Source organism: Rhinatrema bivittatum, chromosome 1, assembly GCF_901001135.1.
Source record: "Rhinatrema bivittatum chromosome 1, aRhiBiv1.1, whole genome shotgun sequence".
Classification (NCBI taxonomy): domain Eukaryota; kingdom Metazoa; phylum Chordata; class Amphibia; order Gymnophiona; family Rhinatrematidae; genus Rhinatrema; species Rhinatrema bivittatum.
Genome location: NC_042615.1, coordinates 526105796 through 526124104, shown reverse-complemented (window position 1 = coordinate 526124104; position 18309 = coordinate 526105796). Strand labels below are relative to the sequence as shown.

Here is an 18309-nt window from a genome sequence, read left to right as displayed (position 1 = left end):
TGAAGCTCTGAAATACACAGGACTAAACAAATTCCACTAAGAAAACATCAATCAATCATTTATTTATTACATATTCTTACAGCAGATGCGATCAAAACATGTTAAGGTGCAGCAGAAAAGGATCTGCACCAATAGCAACAATATAACATAAAACAGGGAATAATGCCATAAATACAATGCTAATCATCAGCTAGAGAGAGTGCAACAATAGGAACAAGGCATTTAAAGTACATCAAAGAACACCACCTGAGAAACACAAACTGAGAGGCAATCATATGAGAAACACAGAGGGGGAGAGGCTAACTGAAGCAAGAGGTCAAATTAGGGAGAGTACAGGCAATTAGATTACAGAGTGCAGGTTTAAGTCAAGATCAGAAGGGGGAATCACTCCTCTGCTGAGGACTAAAGGCCTCCGTAAATAGCCAGGCTTTCAGATTCTTCCTGTAGGTCATCAGATCTGAAGAGCAGGTAGTTCCAAAAGGTTAGAAGTGAGCCAATAATTGCATGGGTACTTGCCAGGTATTTGTAACCTGGACTGTTACTGTTGGAAACAGGATGCTGGGCTTGAAGGACCCTCGGTCTGACCCAGTATGGCAACTTCTTTTCTTCTTAAATGTCTTTTTTCTTGTGCAAATGAGTCGGATTTCCTTAGGGGAAGAAACTATCAGGTGGGTGTTTGGTAGCATGAGTAGAGGGCAAGCTGGGGTATTCAGAGAGAGTCAGTTGGCCACGTATGGTGGAGCCAGGCCATTGAGAGTTTTCAAGGGCAGGACCAGGATTTTAAAAATGGAATGGTGTGACATTGGCAGCTAGTGCAGAGCTTTCATCAGTGGGGTGACTGGTTTGAATTTACTGGATTGAACAAGATCAGTACTGCAGCATTCTCAATGAGTTGCAAAGGGTGAATGAGTTTGTTTTTTTTGGAAAGGCCAATATAGAGGGAGTTGTAGTAGCCTAATTGGGAGATAACATAGGCTTGAATGATAGTGGCGTAGGTAGAAGCATCAACAGTTGATGGAGAAGTTGAAGTTGGCACAGGTGGAAAAAAAGCAGTTTTGGTAACAGAGCATATGGCTGCTTCCATGCAGAACTTGGAGTCTAGGATGCAGACCTGGTGGGACAAAGCGATCATGGTTCCCTTCAGCACTATTTTAGAGTAGATGGAGGAACAGTCTTATCACTCTTTTAAGGACTGAGCTTCAGCTTATTGAGGTGTAACCAGTCTGCAATCCTAGTCAGGCAGGTATTGAGAATCTGGATCAGGGTCATTAATCAGAGGCCAAATGAGCTGAATATGTTGACATAGATGTGGAATAGGATATTGCAGGACCTGATTAGTTTACCTGGGAAAATAACCCTAAGTGAAGAATGTTGCAAAGAATCAAAAGGAGGTGCCACTAATACCTACAGGATCAAATTGAGGTCCCGATGAAAGACTGCCAGCCTAAACAGAGGCTGCAAATTTTTATTTTTTTTATTTAAACATATAGGACATGAAACAGAACTGGATAAGAAGCTACCAGGATCTCCTGAATTCTGCCCCTGAAACAGACGATATGCGCAACTGGACTCTCAAGGAGATCAAGGCCCACATTATTCTCCAGACTTTACAGGATATCCAAACACCAAGGGGAGAACAACCATACTCTGCAAAAATGGATCAAATAGGCACCGAATCCAGATACAGGCCAGAGAAATTGATTTGTGGTCTCTCAATAAGGTGGAAATCACTGAAGCTTTTCCTGCTTTAAAGATCATGAAGCTATACAGCTGAAAAAAATTAAAATGATAAATGGTATCCAAAATGAAAGGATAATTGAACATCTACAATAGCTACCAAAAAGCCTACAACCCCCCTCGAACATTTTTCACATTTTTTTGTGTCAATGCATCAGATTTGCATGTATTTACTTGAGGAGTATGTTTCCATTTATCAATATACTCCACACCTTTCATGGTCAAAAATATTTTATTGTGGGACAAAGCATGGTCATATCCAAAAAACCAAAACTGAAATCCAACAACTATATAAGTCTCCATTCCATTTGGAAAAGTCTTCACCTTCCTGAGTCAATACTTGGTAGAAACACCCTTAGCAGCAATTATAGCTTTGAATCTGTTGGGACTGGTTTCCAAGAATGTTGCATACTAGTATTAAACCATTCTTCTTTACAAACTATTCAAGTTTTGCAAAGTTCCTTTGGAAACGTTGATAGACAGCAATGCTTAAGTCATGCCACTGATTTTTGACTGGATTGAGGACGAGGCTCTGACTGGGCAACTCCAAGACATTTACCTTTTTTGTTCTTTAGCCACTCCAGTGCAGCTTTGACCATGTGCTTCAGGTTGTCATCATGCAGAAAGGTGAACTTATGTCTCAGTTTCAGCTTTCTTGCAGAGGACAGCAGGTTTTTCTCAAGGACTTTTTTGTACTTTTCTCCATCCACCGTCCCTTCTATCCTGACAAGTGCCCCAGACCCTGCTGATGAGAAACATCCCCATAATACGATGCTGCTGCCACCATGCTTCACAGTAGGGATGTTCCATGTGCTATGTTGAGTTAGAGGTCAAACCCTTTTGCTATATGGCTATAGTATCCTCTAAGTGTTCCTTTGCACACTTCAAATGGGATTTAAGATGGGATTTCTTGAATGGCTTCATTCTTATCGGGCTAAATTTGTGGAGTGCTTAGGATATTATTGTCACATGCTCTAGTCTTGGCCATGAAAGCCTATAGGATCTTTCAAAGTTGCCATCGGTCTTTTGGTTGCATTCTTAATCAGTCTCTTTCTTGCTTGGTCATTCAGTTTGAGGGAAAGCCTAAACTATTCAGGATTTTCATGGTGGCATTCACCTTCCACATAATAATTTTCTTGATGGGGGCTCCAAAAAATATTCAAGGACTTTGCAATTATTTTATACCCATCTCTAAATCTATGCCTTTCCTCAACTTTGTCCCAGAGTTCTTCCAACAGTTCATTGATGCTCATGGTCAGGTCACTGCTTTGAAATGCATCACCCAGCAGAAACAACCAACAGGATCTGCTGAATATATCCAGGCATCATGTGAATCAGTATAATTAAATACAGGTGGGGCCAATCCATTTGGTGTGTGCTTTTGATTGCTTACACCAGGGATTTAAGTATTTAGGATTGCTACAGAAGAGCAGAGGGTGATATTTATCTAACCAAACTATTCTATGTTTTTATTTTTTATTTCCTTTTCTAAGAAATTCTGAAATGTATTTTCACTTGGCTATTGTGGCGTAGGATATTAGAATACATGGAATAAACCCTGTTGTAATACATTTGACTTCCAGGCTATAAGGCATAAGGTCAAAAGAAATTGCCATGCTGGGTCAGACTAAGGGTCCATCAAGCCCAGCATCCTGTTTCCAACAGAGGCCAAACCAGGCCACAAGAACCTGGCAAGTACCCAAACAGCAAGAAGATCCCATGCTACTGATGCCAGTAATAGCAGAGGCCATTTCCTAAGTCAACTTGATTAATAGCAGTTAATGGACTTCTCCTCCAAGAACTTATCCAAACCTTTTTTAAACCCAGCTACACTAACTGCACTAACCACATCCTCTGGCAACAAATTCCAGAGCTTAATTGTGCGTTGAGTGAAAAAGAATTTTCTCTGATTAGTCTTAAATGTGCTACTTGCTAACTTCATAGAATGCCCCCTAGTCCTTCTATTATCCGAAAGTGTAAATAACCGATTCACATCTACTTGGTCAAGACCTCTCATGATTTTAAAGACCTCTATCATATCCCCCCTCCAAGCTGAACAGTCCTAACTTCTTTAGTCTTTTCTCATAGGGAAGCTGTTCCATCCCTTTTATCATTTTGGTTGCCCTTCTCTGTACCTTCTCCATCGCAACTATATATTTTTTGAGATGCGGCGACCAGAATTGTACACAGTATTCAAGATGCGGTCTCACCATGGAGTGATACAGAGGCATTATGACATTTTCCGTTTTATTAACTTTTCCCTTCCTAATAATTCCTAACATTCTGTTTGCTTTTTTGACTGCCGCAGCATACTGAACCGACGATTTCAAAGTATTATCCACTATGAATCCTAGATCTTTTTCCTGGGTGGTAGCTCCTAATATGGAACCTAACATCGTGTAACTACAGGGTTATCTTTCCCTATAGGCAACAAAAGGTGAACGTTTTGGAAGGGGATGTTAACTTTATATGGCTAATGTGTATATCTAGTAGCTTATTTCAAATCACTTCCCCTGAGCCAGCCTGCTGTCTCAGGTAGAAAGTGCTGTGCATTGCCATGTGGGAGTTAGCCAGTTCGATCCCAATTGGGTCTTCTAAGCCCCTGAATGGCTGGGAGGAAGCATTCACAGATCTTAGGTAGAGAAGGAGTCATCGGCCAGATTCAGGAACAATCATTGCAAGATTCTGGAAGGGGTCCTGCTGCATGGCCACGGACTAAGACAGTCATGGCAATAATCAGATTAGGTATGTTGGACAGAGGGGAATATAAGATAGGGGGAAAACTCTGTTCAATCTGGGTAAATTCACATGCAGATAACCCACACATTGGACCAAATTTTATAATAAGATATTTCCACAAGTAAAGCACCATTTTACCTATGCACATGGCTTTGAAGATAACCCTCACCACGATTGACTTCATTGGAGTCAGGAGAGAGCCTGGAATTTTCTTGTTGGTCCTATACTTACCTCCTCCTCCTCTGTTCTTCCAGCTCAGATAAGAATTAGATCTGGTAGGTGGTACTTCAAATATTCAAGATATTTTACTTCTATTGTAGACTGCTATCCATTCCCTTTTTTTTAAGCCAGTATTGTTGTGATGATACTCAGGAAGGCTTCTTGCTACCACACTCCTTTTGCAGCATGCAACCCTGATCCCTGATTCTGGATGTTAGATATCACTGCTGAGCAATGACTAAGGCTTCCCTTCTTCTCCCCCTCCCCCCCCCCCCCCCCGGGACCTGTGAATATTACCGCCAAGGTTTCCTCAGTCCCGACCAACCCGCAGAACAGAATCTTGGCCTAGGAATCAAGCCCAAATCCTTCTGCATGGCAGTGGACAGCACTGCCGAAGAGCCACTAATCTGACTGAATGACAAATTCTGCTCCCTCATCATACACATGTTTGTAAAGTTGAAGAAAAAAACATTTCAAACCTGATAATGCTTTAGGGAGCCATTAATGAGAAGAGAGGACTGCTTCTCCACCCTCTCTGTTATTGCATGTGCCACTGCATAGTAGGACTGAGATTCTCTGGCATCTGCCTGCATGCCATATTCATCATCCACGTCTTGTTTAGCTGTCCTAAGAGATGAGGCATTAAAGACAGTTACATAAGTTCCAGTGACTTAAACAAGCTCGTTATTGCACTGAGTTTCCATCAGAAGCATACTGTTCAGTTATAGTGATACTGTACATTAATTAGACTTGTATGTTTGTCATGACTGTGAGGCACGCTGTGTAATATCTCAAGAAATTTACTGAATGTTTGCACTTTCTGTGATTTTTCTAACATTTATGCTGTTAGGAATAATCAGCTATTTCAAAATTATTATTTCTTATTCTTAGATAGTTTTCTTAATGCTATAATTAAATTCAATAATATTTTAAATGGATTGTTCCATACAAATACTTCTTTAGTCATATATTTTGATATTTTGAAGACAAATATGCACCAAAAATATAAATGACCTTCCAGGATTTTTAACTGATTTCCCTTAATGTTACCAGTATTCTCATGACCAAATCACAGTTTTCCATTAAATTTGTCATGGCACAAATTACATCCTTGCTATAATACATGAGATAGTGAAACAGAAAAAGTTTACAAAATAGAGATCTATACTCAGTTGCAGGTCCTCCAGCTAAGCTTGCAGGGTAAATCTATCCAGCTAACTTATACTGGATATTCAGCATGCTGCAAAATATGCCTTGCTATCTGAAAGCCCAACACATTATTTGGATAAACTTAACTGAATAATGCCAAAAACCGCTGTTAGCCACCTTGGTTTTCTCCATCCTGGAACTCCTCCTGATTGCCCCTGACTTATCCAGCTAAGTTGTTAGCCCTCTTATCACTTAGCCAGATAACTCAGTGTCACTTAAAAAGTAAAATTTGTTCTTTTCGTTCCTGTAATACCACAGATCAGTCCAGACAAGTAGGTTTTGCATCCCTACCAGCAGGAGGCAGAGAATAAAAACTTTTCAGGCACTGCTACATAACCGAGAGTGCCACCTGCAGTCCCTCAGTATTGACCTGTACCCAAGTCAAGATGTCTAAAATCCACAAACCCCCAAAAGCTCTGGGCAAGCAGAGACTCAAAGTTGGAGCCCCCTAAAACTAGGACCCCTTGTCTCAAACAAGGAATACAGTATCATAAGACTTAAGAGTGGTGCGGCTCTTACATCGGCTGTGTCACACCATGCATCGTCTAGAGTGCGACGTGGCATGCAGGATGGTGTATCACGAGGAGCAGTTTCGTTTCGCTTATGCATAGAAAATGCAGTATGCATCATCCGCTTTTGCTTCAACATGGTTCCATTCTTAGACTGCGATGAAGGGGTTTTAAACAATGCCTCAGATGTGTGCACCATCTCCACAGAGGCCGGCCAACTCTCCAGGCTCCTAAACTCCCATCTCCACCTGGCAGAGGAGTGGGAAGATGTCCTATCTTGGTGGCTGGTATCATAGGAAGTATAGCCTGAGGCTAAGGCACCAAAGACTCCCGCAGGTAATGAAGACATACTTCTATCCGGAGGCGCAACATTTTTTCTGCTTGTTGTCTTTGGGCCCTAGGCAACATTCTGCCACCGTCACTGCAGTTTACCTGGTCATGATCTGGGCCCAGACACAAGTAACAATAATTGTGGCCGTCAGTCACAGACATGATGGGGCCACAGGAGTAATATCTGAACCCGGAGATCTTCTGGGACATGGTAGCACTGAAAAGTGCTGTTTTGGGGTCGCTTAAGCAAAGTACTCCAGGTGAGGAAACAAAAATCTCAGGAAAGAGTGTTCACCATCCATGCTGTGCAAGGACAATATTAGACTAAGGAGACTTCTGGAATGCTGATTCACATGGGAAGAACCATGCATTGCTAGTAGAGCTAAAGCCTTTACAAGGTTTGAGAGACAGCTCTGTTTAGTGCCGCCTGATGATGTCATTCAATGCAGCATGGCTAATTCATAATGTTTATAGACAGAAAAAATTTCATTTAGATTTTTTGCTATGGCCTTGTCTTCCCTGAGCACCCATTTGACCCTCAGTCATCTAGTGGCCCAAAAACTCGTTTACAGGTTTCTTGCTTCAAATATACTTGAAAAGGTTTTTATTTGACGTTTCTGCCTCTCCAACAAGCTTCTGTAATGCCTGTTGGAGAAGTGCCGAGGAGTGATTGAAGCTGCCTAGTGAACAAGCCCATTAGGCACACCCTGTTGGCTGGTGGAGAAACCCTGTGGCAGGACCAATTAGAGCTTTGCTTATACTAGCCCCGTTCCCTGCAGATTGAGTCCTTGGGTTCCAGGGGCTGCAAGGACTTAAGTGGGTCTCTAGGGAAATCCAAGAGAAGAGTCCAGGCAAGTGTGGGTTGAGGCAGGCAGGAGCCAGCAGAATGGGTAACAAGCCAGAGGTCAGGACAGGCAGCAGAATGGGTAATAAGCCAGAGGTCAGGGCAGGCAGCAGAAAGACAGAGGCCAGACCAGGGTCAGGATCCAGGTGGTCAGTCTGAGACAAACAGGACAGACAAGGCAGACAAGACCAACAAGATAAGCAAGAAAGGAACAAGCAGGAACTGGAACGAGAGCAGATGGGCAGGAAGCTGAACATGGAATAGAGCACTGAGGAGCTAGGGACAAGGCATGGAAAATCTCTACATAGTAATACAGGGAAAAGTGAAAAGACATTAAGCATCTGTATTCAATTCTGCACCAAAGAAAAGAAAGATTCCTGATCCCGAATACAGTGGATCAGCTTGGCATTGCTAGAGTAACAGCTTCCTAGAGTGTAGCTATAGTTTCATAACTATCAATTTCTTTTTCTACACCAAATCTTGTTCAATTTAGTTTTGAACTGATTTAGCATATACATATTATTAATGCTCACCTGGCAGGTGCAGGTCAGAATGCATGTTTTTTCTGACTCATTTTTCAAGGGGAGTTTTTTCTCCTTTGAAAATTGACAAAGTCTGTGGGTAAAAAGTAACTACAAACTTTACACTTCCTCACACAGCTTGAAAGTTGCCTTCTAAGTGCTTCTGTCCCTCTCTTTGTTTGATATTGGCACGGGGTTCAGCCTTCACAACTATGGTGTTAAAGACATTGCTATGATAAAACTGAATTTAACTTGGTCAGCATTTCCACAAAAAGTCAATTTTTCTTAAAGTTGAAGGCAGTCTCAATCCTTCGATAATCTGCCAGGTGTCAGAAATATCAAGTCAGTAAATTCAGCAATAATCTGCACAAAATAATCCTGTAGAATATTAAACTTCAAAACTAGCTCTGTGCTCATTAGGCCCAGATACAATTTGGAAGTTTCACATCTTAATGTCATACTTTTAGAATTTCACCAAAAAGCAGGCACCTTTGGTATTTTTAAAACGTGTGAGGACGTGGGGAAAAAGGTAGAAGATTTGAACAAATTGGGTTCAAAATTAAAGTTTTGCACACACCAAGTAATACAATTCAGGGCTAAGGTACCAGTTCTCGAACACAGGCATGGTACCAATTTAATAAGCAGACCGCTGCCCAATCTGAGAGTGTTATTGTTATGGATATCAATATCTATAGCAGCGGTTCTCAACCGGTGTGTCGCGGTTCCCGGTCTCCCACTGCCCCGCTTGTGCTTCCCTTCTCCCTAGGGGCAGGGCTGAAGAGTGGAGAGATCTGTGCACCGCCGCCGGAGCCAAGGCCAGTGGGACCGAAGAATGGAAGGACGCTGCGCTACCGCCAGAGCAGAGGCCGGCGTGGCCGAAGAATGGAGAGACGCTGAGCGCCAAGGTCAGCGGGGCCGAAGAATGGAGAGACGCTGCCCGCCAAGGTCAGCGGGGCCGAAGAATGGAGAGACGCTGCGCGCCGAGGCCGGCGTGGCCGAAGAATGGAGAGACGCTGCGCGCCGTGGCCGGCGTGGCTGAAGAATGGAGAGACGCTGCGCGCCAAGGTCAGCGGGGCCGAAGAATGGAGAGATGCTGCGCGCCGAGGCCGGCGTGGCCGAAGAATGGAGAGACGCTGAGCGCTAAGGTCAGCGGGGCCGAAGAATGGAGAGAGGCTGCGCGCCGAGGCCGGCGTGGCCGAAGAATGGAGAGACGCTGAGCGCTAAGGTCAGCAGGGCCGAAGAATGGAGAGACGCTGCGCGCCAAGGTCAGCGGGGCCGAAGAATGGAGAGACGCTGCGCGCCGAGGCCGGCGTGGCCAAAGAATGGAGAGACGCTGAGCGCCAAGGTCAGCGGGGCCGAAGAATGGAGAGACGCTGCGTGCCACCACCGGAGGCCAGGCCGCCGGCAGCTGAAGAAATCTGTGCTCCGCCGCTGGAGGCCAGCGGGGTGTGGTAGAATGGGTGCCTGAGTGGCAGCTTTGTGTAGGTGTATGTGGTACAATGGGTACATGAGTAGCAGGTGAGAGAGAGAGAGAGAGAGAGAGAATGGGTGCCTGAGTGAGAGAGCAGAGTTGCATACCTGTAACAGGTGTTTTCACAGGACAGCAGGATATTAGTCCTCACATATGGGTGACATCATCAGGATGAAGCCCAATCACGGAAAACTTTTATCAAAGTTTCTAGAACTTTGACTGGCACCTACTGGGCATGCCCAGCATAGCACCAAACCTGCATCCAGCAGGGGTCCCCCTTCAGTCTCATCTTATAGTAAAAGGTACATGCGAAAAATAAGAAAATGTAACGAACCCAACACCAGGGGGTGGTGGGCGGGTTTTGTGAGAACTAACATCCTGCTGTCCTGTGAGAACACCTGTTACAGGTAAGCAACTCTGCTTACTCACAGGACAAGCAGGATGGTAGTCCTCACATATGGGTGAGTACCGAGCTGAGGATGCCCGAGCAATGCACCAATGTACCCAAAGATGTGCAACAGGCACAACAACTGGGGTGGAATTTGGTAGAGGGCATTCTGAACCCCACAGGGTTGGCGGAAGGATGTTGGTACCCTCAGTTTGCAACTAAGTTGCGTAGCACAGACTGGCCGAAGATGGAATCTTGTCTGCCAGCCTTGTCTAAACTATAATGGGCTGCAAAGGTGTGGAGAGAGCTCCAGGTAGCAGCCTTACAGATGTCAACAAGCGGTACCGAGCGTAGATGCGCTACTGATGTTGCCATGGCCCTGACAGACTGTGCTTTAACACGGTCTTGAAGCAGAATGCCTGCCTCTTGGTAACAAAAGGAAATACAGTCCGCTAACCAGGAGGAGAGATTCTGCTTACCCATAGGTTTGCCCAATTTGATGGGATCAAAGGAAACAAACAATTGAGTGCATTTCCTGTGGGCAGCTGTACGGTCTAGATAGAATGCTAGAGCACGTTTACAGTCAAGGGTATGCAGAGCCCATTCTCCTGGGTTTGAGTGGGGCCTGGGAAAGAAGGTAGGTAGTATAATGGATTGATTAATGTGAAACTCCGATACTACCTTAGGCAAAAACTTAGGGTGAGTGCAGAGTACGACCATATCATGCAGAAGTTTAGTGTAAGGAGGATAGGTTACTAAGGGCTGTAACTCACTAACTCTGTGGGCGGAAGTGATTGCCAAAAGAAAAATCACTTTCCACTTGAGATAGCGGAGATCACAGGATTGGAGAGGCTCAAACGGCAGTTTCATGAGCCTTTCCAAAACCAGGGCGCAGTGGAGGTTTAAGATGAAACAAGCCCTTCAAAAAGCGTGTGACAAGGGGTTGTACTGAAATGGGTGGGTACATCCCCAACACCTTTATGGAAGGTGGCTACCGCATTGACATGTACCCTGATAGAAGATGTTTTGAGGCCCAACTCTGACAGGTGCCAGAGATAGTCCAGAAACTTCGGTGTGGAACAAGTAAAGGGATCAATGGACATAGAAGTACACCATACCGTAAACCTTTTCCATTTATAACGATAAGACTGCCTAGTGGAAGGCTTTCGTGAAGCTACTAGGACACGGGAAACCGGCTCTGAAAGGTTAAGGGGTTGGAGTATTAGCCTTTCAACATCCATGCATTCAGGAAGAGGGCCTGGAGGTTGGGGTGATGTAGGCATCCGTCGTTCTGAATGATCAGAAGCGGGTCCTTCCCCAGAGAAATGTGCCTGTAAACTGATAGGTCGTGGAGAATTGGAAACCAGATCTGGCGTGGCCAATGAGAGGCTATGAGAATCATTAGCCCCCTGACCCTTCACATCTTCACGAGTCTTTGAAATAAGTGGAGGTACCCGTACTGGAGAATCAAATCACGGTGAACCCAGAAGATGTGGTAGACCTGATTGACAATCTGAAGAGTAGTAAATCACCTGGACCAGATGGTATACACCCCAGAGTTCTGAAGGAACTAAAAAATGAAATTTCAGACCTATTAGTAAAAATTTGTAACCTATCATTAAAATATCCATTGTACCTGAAGACTGGAGGATAGCTAATTTAACCCCAATATTTAAAAAGGGCTCCAGGGGAAATCCAGGAAACTAAAAACCGGTTAGCCTGACTTCAGTGCCAGGAAATATAGTGGAAAGTGTTCTAAACATCAAAATCACAGAACATATAGAAAGACATGGTTTAAAGGAACAAAGTCAGCATGGCTTTACCCAAGGCAAGTCTTGCCTCACAAATCTGTTTCACTTTTTTGAAGGAGTTAATAAACATGTTGATAAAGGTGAACCGGTAGATGTACTATACTTGGATTTTCAGAAGGGGTTTGACAAAGTTCCTCATGAGAGGCTTCTAGGAAAAGTAAAAAGTCATGGGATAGGTGGAGATGTCCTTTCGTGGATTGCAAACTGGCTAAAAGGCAGGAAACAGAGAGTAGGATTAAATGGACAATTTTCTCCGTGGAAGGGAATGGACAGTGAGTGCCTCAGGGATCTGTATTGGGACACTTACTTTTCAATATATTTATAAATGATCTGGAAAGAAATACGAGTGAGATAATCAAATTTGCAGATGACACAAAATTGTTCAGAATAGTTAAATCACAAGCAGATTGTGATAAATTGCAGGAAGACCTTGTGAGACTGGAAAATTGGGCATCCAAATGGCAGATGAAATTTAATGTGGATAAGTGCAAGGTGATGCATATAGGGAAAAATAACCCATGCTATAGTTACACAATGTTAGGTTCCATATTAGGTGCTACAACCCAAGAAAGAGATCTAGGCGTCATAGTGGATAACACATTGAAATCGTCGGTTCAGTGTGCTGCGGCAGTCAAAAAAGCAAACAGAATGTTGGGAATTATTAGAAAGGGAATGGTGAATAAAACGGAAAATGTCATAATGCCTCTGTATCGCTCCATGGTGAGACCGCACCTTGAATACTGTGTACAATTCTGGTCGCCGCATCTCAAAAAAGATATAATTGCGATGGAGAAGGTACAGAGAAGGGCTACCAAAATGATAAGGGAAATGGAACAGCTCCCCTATGAGGAAAGACTAAAGAGGTTAGGACTGTTCAGCTTGGAGAAGACACGGCTGAGGGGGGATATGATAGAGGTGTTTAAAATCATGAGAGGTCTAGAACGGGTAGATGTGAATCGGTTATTTACTCTTTCGGATAATAGAAAGACTAGGGGGCACTCCATGAAGTTAGCATGCGGCACATTTAAAACTAATCGGAGACAGTTCTTTTTCACTCAATGCACAATTAAACTCTGGAATTTGTTGCCAGAGGATGTGGTTAGTGCAGTTAGTATAGCTATGTTTAAAGAGGATTGGATAAGTTCTTGGAAGAGAAGTCCATTACCTGCTATTAATTAAGTTGACTTAGAAAATAGCCACTGCTATTACTAGCAACGGTAACATGGAATAGACTTAGTTTTTGGGTACTTGCCAGGTTCTTATGGCCTGGATTGGCCACTGTTGGAAACAGGATGCTGGGCTTGATGGACCCTTGGTCTGACCCAGTATGGCACGTTCTTATGTTCTTATGAGTGGAAGTGGAGGGTACGCATAAAGGAAACCGCTGGCCCAGAGGGAGAAGGCATCTCTGGGCTGGCGGTGTTGGCTGCGAGTGAGAGAGCAGAAGTTCCCTACTTTGCGATTGTGAATTGACGCAAAGAGGTCTTTGTGAGGGTAACCCAACGTTGGAATATTGAGTCCACTACAGTGGGGTTGAGGGACCACTCGTGCGGTTGAAAAGTGCGACTCAGCCTGTCCACCAACACATTGTCCACTCCCGGCAAGTAGGTGGCCTTGAGGTACATTGAGTGGGAAAGGGCTTCCGCTCATATCTGTGCAGCTTCCTGACACAGGAAGTAGGAGCCCGTTCCCCCTTGCTTGTTGATGTACCACACCTGGTTGTCTGTTTGAATCAGGATGACCTGGTTGGAGAGGTGATCCTGAAAAGCCCTGAGAGCATATCTGATTGCCCAAAGCTGCAGGAAATTTGTGTGGTGTTTGGCTTCCTCTGGAGACCAGATGCCCTGAGTTTGCAGGTTTCCAACATTTGCTCCCCAGCCGAGATTGGAGGCATCTGTTGTCGAGGTTATTTGAGGTTCTGGAATCTGATATAGAAGGCCCTGTACCAGATTGGATTGGTTTGTCCACCAAACTAGCAATAGCCAGAGATGTTTGGTGATGCGGATTGTGGAGGACATTGGCTGAGAAGACTGAGTCCACTGCATTACTCTCATGGCAAGGCGAGCCACGGGAGTGACATGCACTGTGGAGGCCATATGACCCAGTATTATCAGGAAGTGACGTGCAGTTGAATGTTGTCGAGACTGCAGTCGAAGGGCCAGAGAAGCGAGAGTGAGAGCTCGATCCTGAGGTAGGAAAGCTTTCACTTTTAGAGTGTCCAAGTCTGCCCCTATGAACAATAGAGTTTGCGAAGGAACTAGCCTGGAGTTTTCATAGTTTAAACTCTAGGGAGATCAGGGAATGCAAAGTGAGGTAAAGGGTCGTCCGTGCACCTTGTCGAGAGGGAGCCCTGATCAACCAATGATCCAGATAGGGGTAGACGTGGACACTGACTCCTGAGGTAGGCAGCTACCACCATGAGGCACTTGGTGAAGACACGTGGGGCAGATGCTAGGTCGAAAGGTAACACTCAATATTGGAAGTGTTTTGGCCTACTAGAAACCGCAGGAATCTGCAAAGTGACGGAGTGAATGAAATGTGCATGTAGGCGTCCTGAAGGTCTAGAGAGCAGAGCCAGTTTCCCCTTTGAAGGAGGGGAAGTAGAGAACCCAAGGTCACCATCTTGAACTTTTCTCTTTGGAGGTATTTGTTTAGAGTGCGAAGATCCAATATTGGGCGCACTCCACCTGACTTTTTTGGTATCAGGAAATACCTGGAATAGAACCCTTGCCCCTGTTGTGATAGGAGCACTGGTTCTATTGCTCGGGACTGGAGGAGGAGGAGGTCCTCCTGCTCCAAGAGTGGTGAATGGTCGGATGTTCCCCATGTCAGCCGAGGCGGGGAATCCAGTGGGACCGAGAGAAAGTTGAGGTGGTAACCTTGGGATACTATTGCAAGTACCCACTGATCTGTGGTGACTGTGTGCCATAGGGTGGAGAAGTGGCACAACCGGCTTCGACCGGAATAGTCGGAAGTGGAAGATGGGTACTGCTCTCTAGAAGGGAGTAAAAAGCCTGACTCTGGACCTGGTTGAGGGGCTGGCTGCGACTTCTGCCCTCTAGTCTGCCTAGGTTGGACTTTTTGGTAAGACTTAGAAGGCCGACCCTGGACGCTGGGGGATAGTATCTCCTCTGCCGGTAGAATTGCCTCTTGGAATCTCTTGGCATCATCGATGGCATCGAGGGAGGCATGAGAGGCATAGACGGAGGCACCGATGGAATCTATGACATCGATGGATGTGTCAGTGGCAGAACTCCCGATGGTGGAATGAAGAGCAGTGTTTCTTCATCTTCCTCCGATGACAAGGGAATCGGCGAGGAAAGAGTCGGGTCCATCTGTTCCCTCGGATCCACTGGTGGAAGGGCACCGATTAACTTATCCATTCTTGCCAATAGTGGTGCAAGCGCCATGGGTATCGGGTCCATGACGGGAGGAGAAACAGGCATCGATGGAAGTTGGAAGCCCTGGAGTGCTTTGCTGATGGCCTCTTGGATCATCCGATCCAATTCCTCACGGAAACCTAGGGCATGAATACCCGGTTCCGGAGTGGGAGGCAGCACTGGCGTAGCCGGAGGGTCCACCGGTGAAGGTGGAATCGCGGATCCGGCACCTGTCTAGGTGGGGAACGCCTTGGTGATCCAGAGACAGAAGAGGACTAGGCCTTTTCTGTACGGGGCTTCTTTATCGGAGGCTCAGACGACGTCGATGCCGAGGGTTTGCCAGTATCGGTGGCCTGAGCTTTACAATGATAGTGTCGATGTTTTTCTCGATGTTCACCTCTGTGTTTTTCCTGAGGAGGAACAGAGGGGGGTCGACACCCGTGGAGTCGTCGAGGCCGGTCGGATAGCAGCGGATTCCCGGTGCAGGCGCAACGTAGACGGCACTGGTTCAGATGACGAAGCTATCGATGGAGTCAGGGTTTTTGGCCAAAAGATAAGACCCATCTTATCGAGCCGAGCCTTGCGACCCTTTGGTGTCATCTGGGCACATTTGGTGCAAGTAAGTACATTGTGGCCGGACCCCAAGCACATCATACAGACCGTGTGAGGGTCAGTGATGGACATTGTTCGAGTGCAGTTGGGGAACGGACGGAAACAAGACGCCATGGCTTCGACAAAATGTAGTCGTGGTGCAGTCGATGGCCGGTAGGCCGCGAGGGAAAAACTCAACAGGAATCGACCGCAAACAGGCAAAAAGTTACCGTTCGACTGCGGAGCAAAGAAATTGATAAGGGGACCCCTGTGGGGTACAATTTTTTGAAAATTTTTTTAACAAAGTTCCATAAGGAAAATTCCTGTCAGGAATCTCTGAAGAGCTCCTTAACCCGCAAGGCTACTGCTGCCCTGCTGGATGCAGGGTTGGTGCTATGCTGGGCATGCCCAGTGGGTGCCAGTTAAAGTTCTAGAAACTTTGACAAAAGTTTTCCGTGATTGGGCTCCATCCTGATGATGTCACCCATATGTGAGGACTACCATCCTGCTTGCCCTGTGAGAACTTGTGTGTGTGTGTGGTACAATGGGTGCATGAGTGGCAGGTGTGTGTGTGTGTGGGGGGGGGGGGGGTTGTGGTAGAATGGAAGCAAGAGCATTTGTGTGTGATTGAGAGCTTGTATGTAAGTGACAGAGCATGCGTGTGATTGAGAGAGAGAGAGACTGGTCAGCGGTGATGTGTTTCTATGAGAGAGAGAGAGAGAGAGACACAGACTGGTCAGGAAGATGACTGCTATGTGTGTGTGTACGTGTGTGTGAGAGACAGAGACTGGTCAGGGAGGTGACTGGTGTGTGTGTGGAAGAGACAAACTTGTCAGGGAGGTGACTGGTGTGTGTGTGGAAGAGACAAACTTGTCAGGGAGGTGACTGGTGTGTGTAAGGAAGAGATTAGTTAGGGAGGTTACTGGTCTGTGTGAGACAGAGACTGGTTGTGGGCCCTAAGGAAGAGGACTGTGAGGACAGAGCTTCAGAAGCCACTGTTGCTTCTGGTGAGTGCTATTGGCCTGCAAGGGAAAGGAGTAGGAGAGTTGCTGGAGAGGGTAAGTAAAGGCGGCTTTTTAAGTTTATTTTTCTTGATTGACTGCCATTTTAATTATTGGGTATTATGTGAATTGTCTACTGTTTTGAAATATTTTTTTGATATATGGACAATTTTTAATAATTTGAATGAGTTTTTAATTGTTGGATGTTATTCTGTTCATCAGCTGTTTTGTAACATTTATTAGTATAGTTTTACAATTATTTCTAAGTGGGTATCTATCTATAGCAGCTTGGCTTGCTCTGTTTTCCTAATAGGAGGTGTATTAGTGTTTAGGGGGCCTGGCTAAATATTTGTAGTGGTAAATTACTGTCCTTTCATAAGGAGGGGTTTTGTGCTTGCCAGTAAAGAGTTTGTTTTGCTTTTACTGAGATGTCATCAGAACCAGAATATCTTTTTTTTGTATGGTGAGTTGTACGGGTAATGCCCTAGTTCTACTCTGCACCCATTTTTGGGGGTCGAGGGGGTTCCTGAGGATGCAGAATGTATATTTTCATTTTGCCCCGTGAAGGTCACATATTCAGTGTGTCATGCATGTGAGAACCATCTGTCAGGTGTGTCCCAGCCAAAAAAAGGTTGAGAACCACTGATCTATAGCACAGTACTACTTTACACACTGCTACAACATGTACTCTAAATCAATGTACATGGAATGTATTGTTATGGAGGTGAAACAGATCTTGTGGACATTTATAGAAGTAAGGCACATTAACACACTTTTACATGAATACAGAGGGTTAGAAAGAGTGTAGGGGAAGGCCTAGAAGGCCCATCATCCAGTGAAAAACATGAGCACGGTTCACTTACTCAATGATCTGCTTAGCATCATTCTCAGTAACGTCATCAGTGTTTAGATTTTTACGTATTTTGTCTTCTGCTTCAAGTCTACTGGATTCATCATCTTCATCCTACAGAGAAGAGAAAGAGAACTTTTCTTTTAACAGTAGACGAATATTTGAACAGCTAAAGATCTCAAGCATGTCTTCAGCATAGCTCCCTCCATGACTATCAGGAAAGGAAAAATAATCCCAAATTCATCTGACTTTTCTCCATCTTATTCAGTAGTACAAGATTCACTCAGCTTCGTAATCAGAATACTAGTCTAATCTACAAAAAGAGACACAAAAAGGAGACTTTAAAGTAAAACATTTTTTTAATCCTTAGTCAAATTGTTAAAGAAAGGAAACCTTATGTCTTCTTGAAATAAAGCACTGTGAAGCAGTGATGTACATTATTTTGTCTCAAAATAAACCAATCAGTTTCTTCCTTTTTCATAATGTAGACAAGACTATTATATTTATTGCTATATTTTATCTTCTTATGCAATGGGTTCCAGACTAGAAATCAAAGTCTGTTTTGGTCATTTCAAATTCTATGGTTTCACTACAATGAAGACCTTTATATGTTTCTCTTTTTCTGTTTTTAAATATTCTTTATTAACTTTCAATTAGAAAACAAAAATGTTCCATATGAAAACAGCAAAAAGCAATAATTATTTAAAAA

At 44.6% G+C, this 18309-nt stretch overlaps 1 protein-coding gene across 4 annotated transcripts in view; it reads right to left on the bottom strand.

Annotated features, from left to right (window-relative positions):
- SMARCA2 (SWI/SNF related, matrix associated, actin dependent regulator of chromatin, subfamily a, member 2) overlaps positions 1 to 18309 on the bottom strand; it is a 604786-nt gene that overhangs the window by 364631 nt on the left and 221846 nt on the right. For all 4 annotated transcript variants that reach the window (XM_029613254.1, XM_029613271.1, XM_029613280.1 and 1 more), the window contains exons 14-15: positions 17614 to 17714; positions 5175 to 5322 (exon numbers count right to left, since the gene is read on the bottom strand). In XM_029613254.1, the coding sequence (XP_029469114.1) occupies positions 5175 to 5322; positions 17614 to 17714 (249 nt within the window). The remainder of the gene's footprint in view (positions 1 to 5174; positions 5323 to 17613; positions 17715 to 18309) is intronic.